Source organism: Lepidochelys olivacea (genome assembly GCF_965140295.1).
Source record: "Lepidochelys olivacea isolate rLepOli2 genome assembly, chromosome: 26".
NCBI classification, from domain to species: Eukaryota; Metazoa; Chordata; order Testudines; family Cheloniidae; genus Lepidochelys; species Lepidochelys olivacea.
The window spans coordinates 8,074,902-8,093,266 of NC_140436.1; the positions used below are offsets into that span (position 1 = coordinate 8,074,902).

Genomic DNA, 18,365 nt, shown 5'->3' on the forward strand with positions numbered 1-18,365 from the left:
CCGTCTTTTCATAGTACCCTTAGGAGGTAGAGAAAAATTATTATCTGCATTTTACAGCTGGGGAACTGAATCACAGAGAGGCTAAGTGACTTGGCCAAGGTCACACAGAAAGTTTGGGGTAATGCAGGCAATTGAAGTGGTCTGTCTCATCTTGCAGGAGAGAGCCCTAACTACTACGCCATTCTTTTTCTTTGGTGGTAGCTTATGTACAATTCCAGGGCAAATGGCATTTGCCCCAGTAGGTGACTTTTTATATACCTTACACAAGCTTAAAAAAATGGCATGCAAAGCAGAGTTGCACAACAGAGCCACACAGCCGGCACCCACAATCCTGAGAAGGTAGAGAGTGAGTCACTGAAGAACATCCAGAGGAATGAACAAAAGGTAATTGATTTCCTAATGGGGGGGAACTTTGTCAAGCCAGATGCACATGATGGCATTTGCATGGTGAATATTCCTTGCAGACACTGTCCTTGGCAGTCCTGCAAGATGAAAGATAGCTTGCGAGAACAATTCCTCCAATGTATTGGGTATAAACAGGCTTCCCTTTCACATCCAGCATGCCCTTTGCCTTGTTCCAGTTTCATGACCCCTGACCCTGTTTGCTGCAAGTACTCCCTGGCAGGCTCTTCTTCGGCTGGAGAGTTGTCTTTTAAACAGTCCCAGTGATAGGGTAGGAGGCCAAGCCATTACGATCCACATTCAAGGCCTGTTTCCTAGGATGCACCCTTCAGTGCTCTGTCACAGGAAAGTGGCCAGATTCAATGGTCTTTGCCCCGCTTTTTGCCTATTCTTGTGTCTGAAAACCCACAGAGCCCCAGATGCCTTCTTTGCACGTGAGTAGTAGCACAATAAGGATCTGTGCTCGGATGCTGCAGTGAGGGGTGCAATAGATAGAGCTCAGAGGGGTTTATTTGGTTAGTAGTTCAGTGCCACTAGCAGCTGTCAGGGCATCTGAAGTTGCAGCCTCCAGTATGTGCTCTGTATGCAGATCGTGTATCCCACCCCCGTAAAGCATCATGCCCTGAAACATGGGCTGTTCCCGCCTGTGGTTAAAAATACTTCTCTAAAGAGGTCTTGTGGTTAAAGTACTGGACTGTGACTCAAGAGATCTGGTTTCATTTCCTTGCTGTGCCACAGACATTGGGGAAAAACATCTATCTTCTTTGTGCCTCAGTTCCCCCTCTGTAAAATGAGGATAATACTTCCTTTCTCCTACCCTTTGTCTGTCCTTTCTATTTAGACTCTAAACTCGTCTGGGAAGAGATTCTCTGTGTGTGTATGTACAGCACCTTGCACTATGGGCCCCAGTCTGTTTATGACAGCGTTACTGTAAATATAACAAAATCTTCATTCTGCTACATTTTTTATCCGATCCCTTCTGATTTATCCTGTCATGGGCCTTCAGACACTCTGATCTCTCCCCCCACCCCCCCAGCTCTTATTTGTACGGTCCCATTATGAGGGATCTAATAAACTGGCAACTTTTGCTGCTCTGAATGCTCCTCAGGAACAAGACCTTCACTGTTAACTCACAAATACTGAGAGGCCTATGTTTTCAAAAGTAACTGACAGTTTTGGGTGCCTGACCCGAGATGCCATAAATGGACCTGAGTTTCAGAAAATGCGGAATACCCACACTCTGAAAATCAGGCCTCTGTGAGGCCATAAGGCCTAGGGTGACCAGATGTCCTGATTTTTGGGGTCTTTTTCTTATATGGGCTCCTATTATCCCCCCACCCCGGTCCTGATTTTTCACACTTGCTGTCTGGTCACCCAAAGGCCTAATGATAGAGCCGGGGACTGAGACGCAGGAGGCATGGACTCTGTTTCCATCTCTGCTGTCACTGGGCGGTTGCGTGACCTTGGGCAAGTCACGTCCCTGTTCTGTGCCTCAGTTTCCCCATCTGTAAAATGGATGATGACACTGACCCTTGAGAGTTCCTGATGAAAAGCTCTATATAAGAGGTAGGTGGTGGTATCATTATTAAGGTTTCTCAAGTGGGGCACCCAAAATCACCAGTGGCTTGTGAAAAATTTAGGTCATAGGTAAGGTAAAGGCAAGCGGTGAGTACTTCTGAGGGAGCTCTCAACCAGGCAGCCTTGTCTAATGACGGTGATCTAAGCTGGTCCCTCAAGCATGAGATGCTGTGGAAACGGGAATGGTATGGTTGTCGTCTCATCAGCAAATATGCGTTTCATACACAGCGCTGACCTGATTATTTACATCGTGTTTTTTCCACTAGCAGGAGTGCGGCCGTTTGTCCATACCAATGAAATGTTAACATTTGAATACACTCCAGGATACTGGAGATGCTGCAAACAAGGGGTGGGAGTAGCAGGGGCAGAATTTTGTTTCAGATAAAGTTTTTGGCCAAACCATCTAGTTTGTGTTGGTTCAGATTTCACCAGCCTTAATTTTGGGGCATTTATAGCACCTGGCATCATGTAATTTGTTGTAACAAATCGATTGGGTTGGGGTCTCGCAGCACGATAGGGTGGGGCAGTTGCTATGCTGCTTCAGACCGTGTAGTCCAGTACCCTGCCTCTGTCAGGGGCCACGATCAGCTGCATCAGAGGAAGGTGTAAGAAATCCTGCTGTAGTTACGGGCCAATGTCCCTTCGGGGCAAGTTATGTCCCTGTTCTCCCTTAATGAGAAGGATGGCAGGCGCGCCCCCGGAGAGGGTGGAGATGCCTGTTGCTCTGCTGGCATTGTGGCGCTTACAGCTGTCCTGTTGGTGTGTCTCTGCCCCACAGGCACCGTGGTCTACGGGGAGCCCATCACAGCAAGCTTGGGGACCGATGGATCTCATTACTGGAGTAAGAACTGGGTCAAGGCTGCAGCCTTTGTCACCTCCCCACCGCTGAGCCCTGACCCAACCACTCCTGATTTTCTCAACTCCCTGCTGGCTTGGTGAGTAGACGAGGCTGCGCGTTCGCAGAGCGTGTTGCCTAAGCACAGGACGCACACTCTGCTCGTGGGTGGTCACCAAAGCTAACTTCCGGTTACAGAGCCCCATCTTGAGCTCAAGGGGTAGAGTGCTGTGCTCTGGTGAGGGAGGTCCGGGGCTCTCTGAGGACTTGAGCTGTTAATTTGCTGTGAAAATAAAGTAATCCCCCCCCCCCCATTTGGGTTTCAGCGGAGACCTGCAGGTAACTGGCAGTGCCCACTGCACCTTCAACACTGCCCAGAAAGCTGTTGGAAAGGACAACTTTACCCTGATCCCTGAAGGAACCAATGGGACTGAGGAAAGAATGTCCATCATCTGGGATAAGGCTGTGGTAGGTCACTCAGGGGTCCAATTCCCATCTGTCCTCTAGTTGAGGAGTTCGGTTACATTTTGTTTGCCTCCCCCCCCATCTTTTTTTATTCCCCTGTTTAGCATCTAAAAAGGGCACTAACCAAAAAAAAAAAAAGGGAAAGTGACCTTTAAACCAGAATCTAGTGAACGTTGTCTGCCTAGAGGTAGACTGCCCACCTTTGCTCCTTCCCACTTCTGGGCTGTAATAGGGGGCTGGTGTGAGTTAGAGCACCCTTAATAGCTGCTTGTAGGCTGCTTTGTAGACTAGAATTGCCAGTGTAGAGCACGCTGGTGACTCTTCCTCTGGTCCCTTGCATGTCTCCTTTGGCCCGGCCCCAACAATGCCACTATACCAGGACTGCACAGGAGTCGAACGTAGGGCCCTACGTATCCCTTCTCAACGGGCTGAATCAGAGACTAAAATCTGGCTCAAAGTTCTCCAGCCCTCACGGAGGAAATGTAATTCTTTCCACCTCTATTCTCTCTGTGTTGACTCAGATTCCTCCTCTGTAAACTGTCTAATAAACTGATCCCACAGGCAGGTTGGGTGCTGCTTGATTAAGATTTGCACTGCTGTAGGGAGGCAGTGTGGCCTAGTGAATAGTGCACTGGATTGGGACTTGGGAGACAAGGGTGCTCTGCCACTGATTCATTGAGTAACCTTAGGCAGGCCACTTGCCCGCCCTGTGCCTGAGTTTTCCCATCTGGAAAGTGGGGATAATAGCAGTGACCTTCGTTGTTTTTGTTTTTAGAAAAGAAGTGTGTTGAGATCTACTGCTAATAAGAACGAGGTATTATGGTGCTTTTAGATCTTTGAAGGGAAGATATTAACAGAGCTTGGTTGTTACAATTAATAAGTAATGTTGTCTGTACAAAGCCAGCCACCTCCTCCATCTGATGGTAACAAATCTCTGTCTAGCACAAGGCCCTCAGGAATCTGCTTTTGGCCGGAGATGCTGTTAGTACAGGTTTGTGCTTTGCTAATGCAGTCATGTCTTTGCTCCTTCACCAGGTGACTGGTAAAATGGATGAGAACCAGTTTGTGGCTGTAACCAGCACCAACGCTGCTAAGATCTTCAACCTGTACCCACGGAAGGGCCGCATCGCCGTGGGCTCTGACGCTGACCTTGTCATCTGGGATCCTGACTGTATCAAAACAATCTCGGCCAAGACTCATAACATAGTGAGTACCTTTTGCAGCTGAGCCCTGCCTGCTCTCCCTTCTGCACCACGCTACAGCCGGCCGGCCGTAATACAGTAGTACAGAGGCTTCCCACAGCTAGGTCGATGGAAGAATTCTTCCACTGACGTAGTCGCAGCTACACAAGGGGTTGACCCAACTACAGTACTCCGGGTGTGAAAATACTCACCTCCCTGGGTCACAAAGCCAGGTTGTGCTAATTTTTAAAGTGTAGACCAGGCCTTTGTAGCCGAGCACTATGCATAGTGAGAAGTCTGGTCTGGTCTGGTTTTCTCCATAATGTGCCCAACAGCTCCCTCTGATCCAAGGGGATTGAGAGTGTTTGATGCACACCTGATTCTGATGCATGATCCCTCCTTGGCACTCCACGGGAAGGTGAAAAATCTGCCATAAAGCCACATCCTTCATACTTACACCCACCATTACAATGACTGTCGTGTAGTGTCCCCCTGAGACCATGCACCCCATGTGCACACTGCCACAGCAGGACCCGTAGCGTGAAGGAGCAAATAAGTGTTCGCTGGCCCACAAACATAGGACTAGGAGCAGTGGTTTCACACTTAGGACGGTCTGCATTCTGGGGGTCATTTTTCAGCTAATAAATGGTGGAATGTCTCTTTTGCGGATGGGGGTGGAGGGGTGTTCAATTAAACCTAAGATGAGCACAGTTATGAACTGGTTTTTGAGACTTAAGTTTTGCCAGTGGCTTCCTAGTCATTACAGTGGGCAGAATCAGACATCTGGATCCAAGCGTACTCTTGAACGTTGCAGAGTTTGAATGACAGATTCAGATTTTGCAGACTGAACTCCTCTCAGTTAAAAACACAGCCTCGTTTAACCAGGAGCTTTCACGCTGGCTGCGGGATTTCTGTGCCTTGTGCGACTCAAAGGGTTAGACGAGCTGAATGAGAGTAGTTCCTTCTGGCCTGAAAGTCTATGGGCCAGATTGTCAGCTGGAATAAATCAATTGCGCTCTCCTGGCGCTATATTAATTTACAGCAGCTGAGAGTCCAGCTCCTTAAGCCTGTGCTCCAGCAGTTGACTAAGTAGGTCTCATATTCTAAATGAGAGAGTACGGACCAGTATCAGCAGGCAGGGCCAGCTGAAGTTCCCCATGGCCCTGCAGGAGGACAGGAGAGAGAACAACCACTGTGTGGGTTTGTTTACCACTGGTTTAGCTGCTGGCTAAGAACTTAGGGAGTGTTTCCTTGGAAAAACCTCCTTGTGCTTTTTCCATGAATGGCTTTATTCACTCCACTGCTGAGAAGCAAAATTTTCCTCCAGAGATTGGATCCCTGGGTACATTAACAAAGGCTTTGGAAAAAAAAAAAAAGTTTGGCTTGCTTTTGTATTCCTTAACACGGTCTAACTTGGTAACTGGGCTAATAGCTTTGTTATGGTGGATGAAAGAGCCTATATAAAACACAGTTTACAAGGACTGAGTGGGTCAATAGATGATTAGGGGCTGGATCAAGTCCTGCTTTGGCTGGTAGCATCTGAAAATTCTTGCCACCCGATGGCTTCTTTTTGTCTATATGATGCAAGTGTGGTGGGTTCCCAAAAGGCATGGGGCTATATCACAAAACATACAGGGCCTGATTTTCCATGGATTTACAGCAGTGTAATCAGGATTAACTCCTTCCAATTAGCCAGCGCCATGAGAGCTCGGGTAGTATACAGCCAGAATAGAGCAGAGGAGAATCAGACCCACCCTGGAGAGAGTTTCAGAAGACTTACTGATTTAGGAGCACAAGTCCCCTTGATTTTTCAACAGGACTTACTCACCTTACTTACTAGGGTGCGTGTGTGACTTTCTGGCTTTGTCGGCAGTCAAGGGCCCAGTGAGTGACCCTCATGCTTCCCAAAGATGGCCTCTCAATATCAGGTTAAAGCATGTTTGTGAGACTGCCCTATCAGCTCTGCAGATGGAGGACCTCAGGCCCACCTCCTTAGAGGTAATTAGGTCTAACTTCCATTGAAATCCATGGGAGATAGGTGCCTACGTACCTTTGATAATCTGGGCTTCATTCTCTCAGGCTGCTAGTCCATTACCTCTCAAAAGCTACCTTTTAAAACCCCAAGAAAGGAGAGACTTCAACTGAAGACAAACAGCACAAACCACTAACTCGTAAGCAACAAATATCTAATTTTCATGCAGGTATCTACCCATCCAGAGATCCTGTCACTGTCCAGATAGGTACAAGCAGTACATAAAGTAGACGTTCATTTCTAAATGGCATGTTGATAGCCTCAACAGTCTCCCAGGAGGCATTAATATTTTTTATATTACAATACCACTTAGAGGCTGCAGTTGGGGGATCAAATCCCCATCATGCTAGGTGCTGTGTAAACATGAAGTAAAGAGGTGGCCCTTGCCTTAAAGGCTTCCACACTTGGTTATAAAAAGATGGAGGTGTGGGGGAAAAGAGGATGAGGTTGTAGGGAGACTTTTTAGATGGTTTTGTCATCCCTTATTTGGGTCACAGTAGCAACTGGAAGCCCCAGCCCATTCCCACTGTACTAAATGCTGTATAGACTTTTGGCCCCCGTGAACTGTGACTGCTGTGTCTCATACATGATTGTAATGCTCTTCTGTTTATCTTGCCCCTCCCAGTGGCATCTTGACAGAAGATTAAGCTTTCCAGGTCAGGGCCTTGCCCTGCATAGCATCTGTTAGTTATTTTGCATCCGTAGGACCTCTTATGTACTTGGCGATGGAGGCAAAAGTGATACAAGTGCAGAATTATTAGTATCCCTTATTTTAAAGGAACACCATTTTACTAAAGCTTCAACCAAAGCTGGTTTGAAACTCAGGAGAAGGTATTAACTGCTGCAGAAGCAGAGCTAGTGATTATGGGGCACCAGCTTATTCTGTTATTTTTACATGTTAGAGCAACACCGCATTTCTCAGGAAATCACAGCTGTGCCCCTCTCGGGCAAGGAAACATTAAAGCTTGAGAGGGAACCTGTTGTATTTGGAACGAACCTAATTCCTGTGCTTTTATCCTAGCTCTCTTCTGGGCAGCCACAGCCTTTTCTCAGACTGGATCCCATTTGCTTTACCCTCCATTCGAATGGTAAAGCTGCAGTCAAACCCACCCATAGTTATAACACACTGAAAGTGCAGACTCCATCATGAACTCCACAAAAGTGACTTGGATCAAGTTGCTGTTCCCCCCGCCGAGATGATCACAAGAATACCTGTTCCCAAACAACATGTTAGTAGACCCCTTCCTGCCAGTACAGTTAAGAGGTGGAGCATTTTCCAGTGATTCTCCTGGAATTCCTGTTGCCTCCCGTTGCCACTCCCAAGTCAAATATTTCAAATCCTGTTAATTGAGAGTGAGCAATCCTATTAGAGTAAAAGAAGATCGCCCTCGTCCCTGACTCAACCAAAATGTTGACACGAACACCATTTTGTAAAGCTCAAAATTTAGCTTTAATCTAATTAGGATTATATATATATATATATATATTTTTTAACCATCACTGAGCACTATCTGTATACTTCTGCTCTATGTATTAGTGACTCAGAGGTGTTTCCAATTGTTTGACTACACTCATGGTTCATTCTCAAAACATCAAATAACTGAACTTAACCATTTTATTGCCTAAAGACAAAACAGTACACTAGGAAAAAGCGATATTAGTGCCCTCCTCCTGGGGAGCAAATTCTCATAGCCTGTTCACCTTACGCAGAAGGTGTGCTTCAAGGCTACGCATCTCAACTAAAACAATAGGGCTCTGGTCTCAGTTTGGACCAGTAATGGGGTGCACTCCCCTCTCGTGAGTGCCCGTTTGGCCAAGTGCGCATGCCTGCACACACTTGGATTGTCCTTGCTCTGCCCTAGGGCTCCGTCCCTGGAGACAATGTCTGTACCCTCTTTGGGGCTTTCTGGCTTCAGCTCTCCAGCTGGGCCACGACAGCTCAGTTCCCCCTTTGGGGTGCCTCAGTGTCCAGGCCACTTCCCCCCACTGGCTAACGGACCCAGGCCTGCCCACTACTCCAGGTCCCAGCCCAGGGACCCTGTAGATTGCAGCTGTTCGCTGTGTCCCTTTAACTATGTCACATGGCTTCTCTAATGCCCTGGGCCACCTCCCTGTGGCCCCATGCCATCTTCACCCTTACTTCAGGGCCTTGTCCTAATGCAGTCCCAGCAACCAGCTCAGGGCTCCTTCTTGTTCTCCCTGGCTTCTGGCAGCATTGCCCTGTCCAGGGTTCTGTAGCTCCATCAGCCATCCACATGCCTACAGCTCCAGCAAGGAACTGAACTCCCTCTGGCCCTGCAGCTCTTCTTATACTAGGCTGCTGGGCCCTGATTGGTTGTGTCCCACACAGCCACTCTAGGCAGCTTGGAGGACCATCTCCACTGCCCTTTTTTGGGACGGGGTGCGGCAGGGCCATGAGGTCTCCAGCAGGGGGTCTCAAAGGGTCTGGTACAGGATGGATTGGCAATAATAGAATACAAATCTGATTAATAATAATGCATACAATACTCTGAGCATAAAGCAGGCTGTTACTTACTTCTCTCTTACATGATCTTTGTCTTTTATTCACATGTATTTAGAATAAAAGCTTGTTTGGGTTTGATATAGCAGGAGTATGTCAGAGGGACTGATTTACTAAATATTGTTTTTATTAGGATAATCCCTCAGGGCTTTATACTATTTAATGATATCCAAGTAAGTTTTTTAAAAAAAAAAACCTGGGAAGATAGCAGGAATTTCTATAGGTAGTATAGGAAGGTCTATCCTGGGCTAAATCTGGCAGGATCTGGTTTTTAAAAAAAGTGTCTGAATGACGATTTTAAAATGTAGGCCTTAATCTATATCAGCGTGGTACCTCAAGGCCCCCGACGAGATCAGGGCTGCGTTGTGCTAGGCACTGCTCAAAACACAGTAAGAGCTTACAATCTAAACCAACATGACAAGTAAAGGGCGGGAGGGGGGCAAAAACCAAACTTCCTAAGAGTGGGTCAAAATGAAACAGGAAAAATTTGTAAGGAAAAACGTGATCCTGGCATTTTTAAATTGAATTTTTACAAGCAACGCTACTTACCCTTCCCATTTTACAGAGGGGGAATGGAGGCAAAAAGAGGGATTAAAGTGACTTGTCCAGGTGACAAAAGTCTGTGGCAGAACTGAGAATGGAACCCTTCAGAGTCCCTGTCGAGGGCTGTAACCATGTGACAGTCCTTCTGTTCCACGATGGGGGGGTCAGTAGGAAGGGCTGGTACTCAGCACCTCTGAAAATCAGGCCCAACAGTGAAGGACTTCCATGGGCTTTGGATCAAGCCCCTAAATCCCTTTGTCAGCCATGGACTAGGCCCTGTGAGGTTCCAAGCCTAAGAGGTGTTAAACTATAGTGCATCCAAATTTGAACTTGTTGGCATTTGTTCATCATTCTAATTTGTGCCCCATTGGGAGTTCTGCCTGCGTAAAGACATTAGTTACTATTGCTTTTATGTCACCACATATATTGGCGGTGAGTGCGTCGACATTGTCACCTCTCTCTCACCTGAACTCTAAAATTTGGGAATCAGTGTGGATTGTTATTTAAAAAAAAACCAAAAACTGGGGGGTGGGAGGGAATTGTTACTCGGCGGTAGCTTAAGACATGGCATCTTGCATTGGGATGAACACTTGGTCCTGATGTCTTCTTTTTGTCCTAGTCTCTGGAGTACAATATCTTTGAAGGCATGGAATGCCGTGGGTCTCCATTGGTGGTTATCAGCCAGGGAAAGATTGTGTTGGAGGATGGGAACCTCCATGCAACTGAGGGCTCTGGACGATACATCCCCAGGAAGCCATTCCCTGACTTTGTTTATAAGCGCATCAAGGCAAGGAGCAGGGTGAGTATGTCCATGAATGCTAGTTAGCTCATGAAGCTTCTACGTTACGGGGCTGGTGAACAGGTGACATCCCCACCCCACTTCTTCCATAGAGAAAACAGTGGGTATTGTCCAAATTTAGTTTCTTCCCTGAGTTGGCTTTTATTTTCTAAAGTAACTTTGTAACCTAAGTCTGAGCTTGGCTATCCCTGCAGAATCTTTGTCTCTGCTCCTAAATTCCCTCGGTCACAGACAGACAGGAGTAAGAAGAACTAGTCAGAACGATTTGGTCTGGCGTGCAGGGTGAGTCAACAAAATGACTCTGCAAGGTACTAGCATCCTGTCACAATAGGAAAAGAAAATAGTCAACTTAAACACTCATCCAGATAAATTTACACTTTAAAATAAAACTAATTATGTTGTTGACTTTGTTGTCTTTGCATTTTATCGATCTTCAAACAATGAAACTAGGCTAGTCACGCTTGTTTCAGGCAAATAGTTTGATTCTCTTGCGATTTGGTTTGCAGCATTGTTGGTTAAATTCAAAAGTTTTGGAAGATTTAATTTAGTACGTTTTGCACTTAGGAAGGAAAAATCTCATGCACAATTACAACATGAAGAGTAACTGCTGGGCAGTAGTTCTGCTGAAGAGGAATGGGGGTTAAAGTGGATCACAAATTGAATAAGTCAATGTGATGGTTGGGGGGAAAAAAGGCTAAAAATTTGGGGAGTATTAACAGAAGTGTTGTATGTAAGATACGGTTGGTAATTGTCCCACTCTGCTCAGCTGGAGTACCGAGTCCAGTTCTGGGCGCCACGTTTTAGGAAAGATGGACAAATTGGAGAGCAACAAAAATGATATAAGGTTTAGAAAACCTGACCTATGGGGAAAGGTTACAAATTGCATAATTAGTCTTGAGAAAAGAAGGCGAAGCTCTAGAATAGGCTGACAAAGGAGGTTGTGGAATCCCGGTCATTAGAGGTTTTTGAGAACAGGCTGGATAAAACACCTGTCAGGGATGGTCTAGGTTTACTTGGTCCTCCCTCGGTGCAAGGGGCTGGACATGACGACTTCTCAAGGTCCCTTCCAGCCAGACACTCTATTCTGAATTGAAACAAATGTAGTGAGAGGGTTTCTACTTTTGAAAAATAGTGAATTTAGGCTGAGGCAAAAATTGGTTTTCAAAGGATATACGAAGCCAAAACAGAAGCAATTAGAGAGATCCTCAGCCAGTAGAAGTCAGCATAGCTGTACTGAAATCAGCATAGCTATACAGATTTACAACAGCTGAGGATCTGGTCCCTAGAGTCTTTCAAAGTGGAACAGTCGCATAATTATATGTTTTGGTTAACTTGTCAAAATCTTTAAGGGAAATATTCCATGCTGAACTGAAGTATCTGCAACACTGCCCTCTGCTGGATAGAATCAGAGGAGTTTGCTTGGGATTATACTTTGTCAAAGTATTCATTGCAAGCGAGACTCCTTGTGAATGTGTTTTGAAATGTTGATGGGGAAAAAATGGATTTGCAATGCTTTGAAGCCAATGGATTTATACTACTGGAGGCCCAGGAGGATTAATGTGGAATCCCATGATTTTGGGGTACTTGGGTCACCAGAAAAATTGATTTCCTGTCCAGGCCTGGTTGACCTTCTCTCACAGTTTGTGAAATTACATTCAATGCAAAATAAATTATTGCAGCCAAAGGGGCAAAGGCTGGTCTCCCTTTCACTTGTGCAGTTGAATAGCCATAGTTCACAATCAGCATCAGCACCATGCAGAGATGTGACTTTTAAATTCTAGTGCAAAAACTGAACCGTGAATCAAACATCTCTGACTTGGTGACATCTGGACCCAGTTCAGGTCTCTTCCTAATGCCGCCTTTAGCTTTGCTGTTTGAAGGCTCATTGCTTGTGTTTTCTCCAGCTGGCTGAGCTGCGGGGCGTCCCCCGGGGCCTGTATGATGGGCCCGTCTGTGAAGTATCTGTGACACCGAAGACTGTCACACCAGCATCCTCAGCTAAGACGTCTCCAGCCAAACAGCAGGCCCCACCTGTCAGGAACCTGCACCAGTCTGGATTTAGCTTGTCTGGTACATACTTATGTATGGCTAAATTATTACGTTGAAATCTTGGTTGTTTTCTTGTGGGGGCGTGGGTTCGGTTGCAATAACAAGAGGAGGCGGGGACGGGGGGGTTAACAGCAGTGAGATTCATTTCACAGCAGAAGGAAAAATCTGGATAGAAGCCCTGCTAGAATTCTGATTTATTTCAGTGCCAAAACAAAGGAATCTATATCTCCATCCACTTCAAAGGGCAGGGCCCCAAGCTGGGATACAAGTTAGGTAGCACCATTGTAGACTTTTGCCAATTGAGGATCTGGCACTTTGTATTTTTCACTTTTTATCTTGCAATGTCTATGGCTGAGTTTTTTCAGCCATGATTAGCTTGGCCAGAATGGGAGACAATTACACAAGCTTCCTTTATGGATCTTGAGTGGCCCAAAGATTGACATTCAGGGCCAGATTCTATGGAGCCAGGCTGGAGTACACCAGGTATGTGGGATCTGGCCCATATAGTGCAGAGCGGGGCAGTTTTGCAGGGCCTGGGCAGTTCTGTATACCATCACAGGATACTGCAGAGAGAAGATTTGTCCTGAATTGGGAAGAGGGGGTTTAATGATGAAGTATGAAGAGACAGTGACTCAGTGTCTGGGAGATAGATCCAGAGATGAGGGGTAAGGCTGCCTTACTGCTAAATTGAGAGCTGATCAGGAAATCCACTTTCTCTGCATGGAAGATTTTTGATTAAAGCCAAAACTTATTCAACTTTTTTGGATTTGTCAAAAAAAAAAAAATTCAATGAAAATCCAAAATTTTCTGACAAAAGCGAGGGAATAAAGAAAGTTTTAATTTTGGGGGTGGGGTGGGTGTCCAGGTCAGAGAAGGCCAAAATCAGAGTAAAATAAGAGTACCTACTTAGAAGGCCAGAATTAGCAGGGTGGAAGCTGGAACAACTCAATGAAAGAATAGGATGGGTTTGAACTTGAAGATGTAGTTATGGAAACCAGGAGGGCAGTTCTGATGAGACAGCTGGGAAGTTCATGTTGGCCGGTGGAGCAGTGTGCGGCTACTTTGGTTCTGCTCCCTGAAGCAAAGCAATCACCTCACCAAAACCAGGGTGGGCTGCCTGCAGTTTAGAGGAACGCATTAGTTTTATTTAGTGAGAGGCATCTCAGAGAGACTTGCAGTGCTTTTAGTGGACTTGAAAGCAAGCATTAAAAGTTATTTCAATACTTCCACATGGTTCTAGTGAAACTCACTTGTGGCTGGAGGTTCTCAGCATAGGCAAGTGTTACACATCTCTCTCATTTTGTGCTGAAGCAATTGGTTGAGGATCAGAAGGATGATTTAATGAGATCCCTCCTTCCACAACAAATATGGCAAGGTCTCCCACTAAGTTAATTTAGCTGGGAGGAGTGGGTGGACCAAGTGTTTGATAAAGGGCTAGTAAGCCAGCAGCATGCCTCGGCAGAAGCTACACAACAGGGAAAGCTAGGAGAGGGAGTTTCCTCCCAAGATGATGCTTCTAATCGGCAATTAAACCAAGTTAGCATTGGGAGGGGGGAAGAAGGGGAAAAGACTAACAAATTTCTCCACTCACCAGCCTGCCACTTGAAAGCTTTCCCAGTGCCCTCTGCTTCTGCACAGTCTAACCTAGCCCCTTGTGATCACAAAGAACCATCACAAAACAGCGTGAACCGATGCAGTGCCCCTTCCCTGAATCTGCAGGCAGCTCCAGGGCCGCTGCTGCTGCTCAGAGCTTTCACTGAAACAGTAGCACAGTCTTGTCTGTTTTTTAGTATTGCTGTTCTGCAACCCAGGGGTCAGTCCGATGTCCAGCCCCATTCTCTGGGCACAGAGCCTTCACTTCCTGCTCAGCAGTCTCTCCCCCTTTATATCCCAAGCAGCCAATTTAGAGCCCTTCCACTGGGCACCTGATGCAGCAAGAACAAGTGAGCTGAGGTTAAAGCTCTTGTGGGCTTCGCTGTGGGCCAGATAGTGCTCCCTCGTTGTGGCATGGGGATAGAGAACCTCTCTTCTGCTCACTCCCCCGCAAAGCCATTAGCATGGATAGCCAGTGGTCACCAACCTACCTCGAGCTCTCAATCTAATCCACGTCTCAGGACCCAACATCTTAATTAATGGGGCGGCCTCAGCAGAGAAGACTAGGACTCACTCCACTAGAGAACGTGCTGTACTCTCCAGTGCTGGTCTCTGTGGGTTTGGATTAGAGCAATTCAGGACCTAATGATTCCCCACCTTGCAGAACAGCTGCCTGTTTCGTGATTCCCCAAGGCTGGAAATCAGGTGCCTACATATCTTTTTGAGGAACTGGGTCATAGGGCTTAATTCAACCTGGCCAAAGAGGCTATTATCAATTCCAGTGGAGCTGCATCCTTTTAGACCCACGGGCTCAATGCAGCCCAAAGACGGCCGGCAATGTCACGGGTCTATGTTACTGCGTTGAAAGCTACGCAACTCCAGCACTGCACTGACATGGCCTCTTCTCTGTCTCCTTCCAGGTGCGCAGATCGATGACAATATCCCCCGCCGCACTACTCAGCGCATAGTGGCGCCACCTGGTGGACGTGCCAACATCACCAGCTTGGGTTAAGGAACTAACCTCTCTGAGGCCGCCTAGCGGACCAGGGGAGGGGGCAGGGTACCTGGAGGCCCTTTCGATTCTTTTAGAGCCTGTGACGGTTACTGCGGGCAACCAGTGTGCTATGGCGCAACTTCAGTCCCCCTCAATCCATCTTCCTCATCGTCAGCGATCCCACTCAATTCCCCCCTCCCCATCCCCCAATCCCATCACATTTAAAGAAACAACCCCCGTTTGATACGCTGGACATGCAAAAAATCAGTTTAAAGAGGGTGTTTGAGATGAGGCCTCTGTTCCCATTAAACATCTCTTGACAAAGGAAGGATAAAGTGAATTTCCCGGGAGCTGCCTTTTTTAAAAAATAAAAATGGCTTTTTGAGATGCCCAACACAGCAGTCATTCAAAGGGTTTTTAAACTGGATATTCCTTAGGGTCCTGACCTGCAACAGCACCGCTAAATGAGGGCAGAGGAACACAAGTCTAAACTTATATCAACATTCTCCCCCCTCACAATCATTCTGTGATCTCACCGGGTATCTTAGTACAAATAGGAAGCCTGTGTTAGAAATTGACAAGATGCATCTTACGCAGTTGGGCTGAGGTTTTGCTGTGTTTTTCCTTCTGGAGTTTTCTGCAAATTAGATCATTGAGGAAATTTTAAAAATGGAGTACTTTTTAAAATATTTTGTACCATTGTGTTTGCACAGTCTCATCTCAGGAGTGGACCTCCCTCCCCCATTCGTGTCATAGTTTCTGGCCGTCACCACAATCATTTGGTAGTAGGAGCTCATAGCATCATTTCAGCAAGCACTTGATACTTGTGTTAGTTCATGGACGTTTCTAGGCCTCAAAGCGAAGCTATGATCTCCCTCAAAAAGTCTCGGGTCCTCAGCAGGTGTCAATCAGCCTAGCTCCATTGAAGCTAAGCTAAGACTTAATTGACACCAGCTGAGGATCTGGAACAAAGTCTCATGAAAACATTTCCTCAACAGGCTTTTCATTTGTGGAGGTGAAACTCCAGAAGCTGAGGTTTTAGTCAATAAACTAGGTTCATTTGGCAGTATGTTAAATTCAATCGCAGCCCCCCACTTTGATGATCAGAAGAAGAGTAGCCCTCACAAGAGCCATCATTTAAGATAGAAAGAAACTTTGTTAGTATCGTGTAAAGACCCCTCGTGAAAGCAGACAAGAAAGGTCTTACCAAGGGCCATTCCAGTTATAGGGCCAGAGCCACAGCTGGTGTAAATGGCAACTTGGTGGTAGCTATGCTGATTTACATCAGCTGAGGATTTTGCCAATGATTTATGACATTGTTATACAATAGATCATTGCACAAGGGCAAAATTCATCCTACCGGAAACACCCAGGAAAAGGCCTTTATTTAACCCACCCTAATTTAGGGTCAGTGGTAGTTCTTTGTCCTTACATACTAGCTAAATCCCATATAGAGATTGCTTAGTGCCTGTGAGCTAAGGCCCAGATCTTCAAAGGAATTTAGGTGCCTAATTCCCATGTAAATCAGTGAGCATTAGATGCCTTTGAGGAATTGGGTGCTGATCTTTTAGCTCAAGCGATGGATGATCCTCATTTCAGATCCAGATGGCAGTTGGTTCACATGCATCATTTAAGTCCTTCTCAAGCTGTATTTTGAGGGCTCGGGGCCTTGGTCTGGTTCTTTGCACAGAGGGTAATCTTTCACCCATTGTCACAGCATTTATCTTCACTTCCTTTTTGTCCCCTGCAGCATTGGTGGAGCCCTGGTGGTCCCAGGATATGTGGGAGACAAGGTGGATGAGGTAATATCTTGGTCCAATAAAAGATACTACCTCACCTACCTTGTCTTTTTTGTCCCCTGGTATTCAGGGGTGTCACCTGCTTCTTCTGTTTGTATTTTTGCTTGTGCATTCACTTTAATTTTCCTCGTTTTAACTCTTAAAATGATGTTTACAGGTTCTTAAGGGAAAGAGATATATGCAGGCTTTTAAAAACTAAAAACCAAATCCGCTTTTGTCAAGTATCAAAGCTGGGATTTCCCAGTGGTCTTAAAGCAGTTTAGGTACCTAAGTCCCATTGGATCTCAACACCTAACTCCTTCAGGCGCCTTCAAAAATACCAGCCTTAAAAAAAAACAGGACAGTATGTTTATTTGTCCAGCCATGTTTGATTTTGGTTTAACTCTTGGGTCTTTCGTTTTTCCTCATAGAGATTGCACTTTTGTTAAAGTAATCAGTAAAACCTAATATATATTGCAGCTGTTTTTTCCACCTGTGCTTTAAAATAAATTGGAACAAGTTAGGGAGAAAAAAAAAACCAGTCGTTTCAGTTCTACGAAACATTCGCAGCTCTTCAGTGTTCACTTGAGTCTTCCTTGTTTGTTTTTTTTTCCCTTCACCCACTGACTTTTCAGGTAGTTTTGTTCATTCATTACAAGGGGGGAAAAAAAAGATTTTTGCAGGCTACGTAAGCATGTTTTTCTGTGGGAGCTCATTTGCTTTGTGTCTGTTTAATGGATGTCATATGTAAATGCTTAAAGAAAAAAATGAGACTGACTATTAACCGCAGTGACTTGAAGCTCTAAAAATAAACAATGTAGGATTTAATACTAGCTGGATTTTAACCCTTGGATTTGTGATTGTGAACTATGAGAGGAGGAGCTGTAAGTGCTAAAGATGATCATGTGTGTAGACAAAAAGTACTGATATTTGACCATTGTCACAATGGTAAACCCCACCCCAAAGTCTTGTGTTTTATTCCTTACAAACTGTGTTATATTACCATGGGAACGCCTAATAAAGACAAAATGTTGTGGTTCCACTCGGTGTGTCTGCGTCCTGAGGTGATCAGTGTTGTATGAGTGTACACGGGGGTGGGGAGGGCAGCCCTCAGCTCGCATAGCTCTGTTGGCATCAAGACTGATTTACAGCAGCTGAGGATCTGCCCCGTGCTAGACATGTCTTGGAACATGCTTGTCACCGCTGAAGGGAGCCCGAGGGGATGGAGTCCTAGCCAACGAGAATTGCCAAAACAAACCCATCCCGCTGGCACTCCGTTCTGTCATCTCAGTGGGGAAGCCAAGGATTGAGTGGTCCATGGAGACTGAATCAACCACTCTCTCCTAAGAGGCACGTCAGTAAGGGACAGTTTGCACCACTGCTCCCTGCACTGTTCTACTATAACTGTATAACTCGCGGCCTTGTCTCCACAGTGCTCGAGCCAGCCTCTTTCACATGCAAATTCACACCATTATTTAAGAGACTTTTCATACCAGGTGTCTGATAAACACAGCATCTGGCAAAGCAGAGAAGTGTGAATTCCCACCATCATTCGTCTGAAAACAACACCCTCAGTTTACATAGTTAAGCAGTGG

The 18,365-nt window shown here is 45.9% G+C and overlaps 1 protein-coding gene across 6 annotated transcripts in view; it reads left to right on the forward strand.

Annotated features, from left to right (window-relative positions):
* DPYSL2 (dihydropyrimidinase like 2) overlaps positions 1 to 17,812 on the forward strand; it is a 94,383-nt gene extending 76,571 nt beyond the window's left edge. For 4 of the 6 annotated variants that reach the window (XM_084615125.1, XM_084615128.1, XM_084615127.1 and 1 more), the window contains exons 9-14: positions 2,759 to 2,915; positions 3,142 to 3,283; positions 4,316 to 4,486; positions 10,177 to 10,356; positions 12,261 to 12,438; positions 14,919 to 17,812. In XM_084615125.1, coding sequence (XP_084471251.1) covers positions 2,759 to 2,915; positions 3,142 to 3,283; positions 4,316 to 4,486; positions 10,177 to 10,356; positions 12,261 to 12,438; positions 14,919 to 15,010 — 920 coding nt within the window. In that variant the 3' untranslated portion in view covers positions 15,011 to 17,812. The remainder of the gene's footprint in view (positions 1 to 2,758; positions 2,916 to 3,141; positions 3,284 to 4,315; positions 4,487 to 10,176; positions 10,357 to 12,260; positions 12,439 to 14,918) is intronic. The other 2 variants (XM_084615126.1, XM_084615129.1) reach the window with 1 other exon arrangement.
* Positions 17,813 to 18,365: the final 553 nt, after the last annotated feature.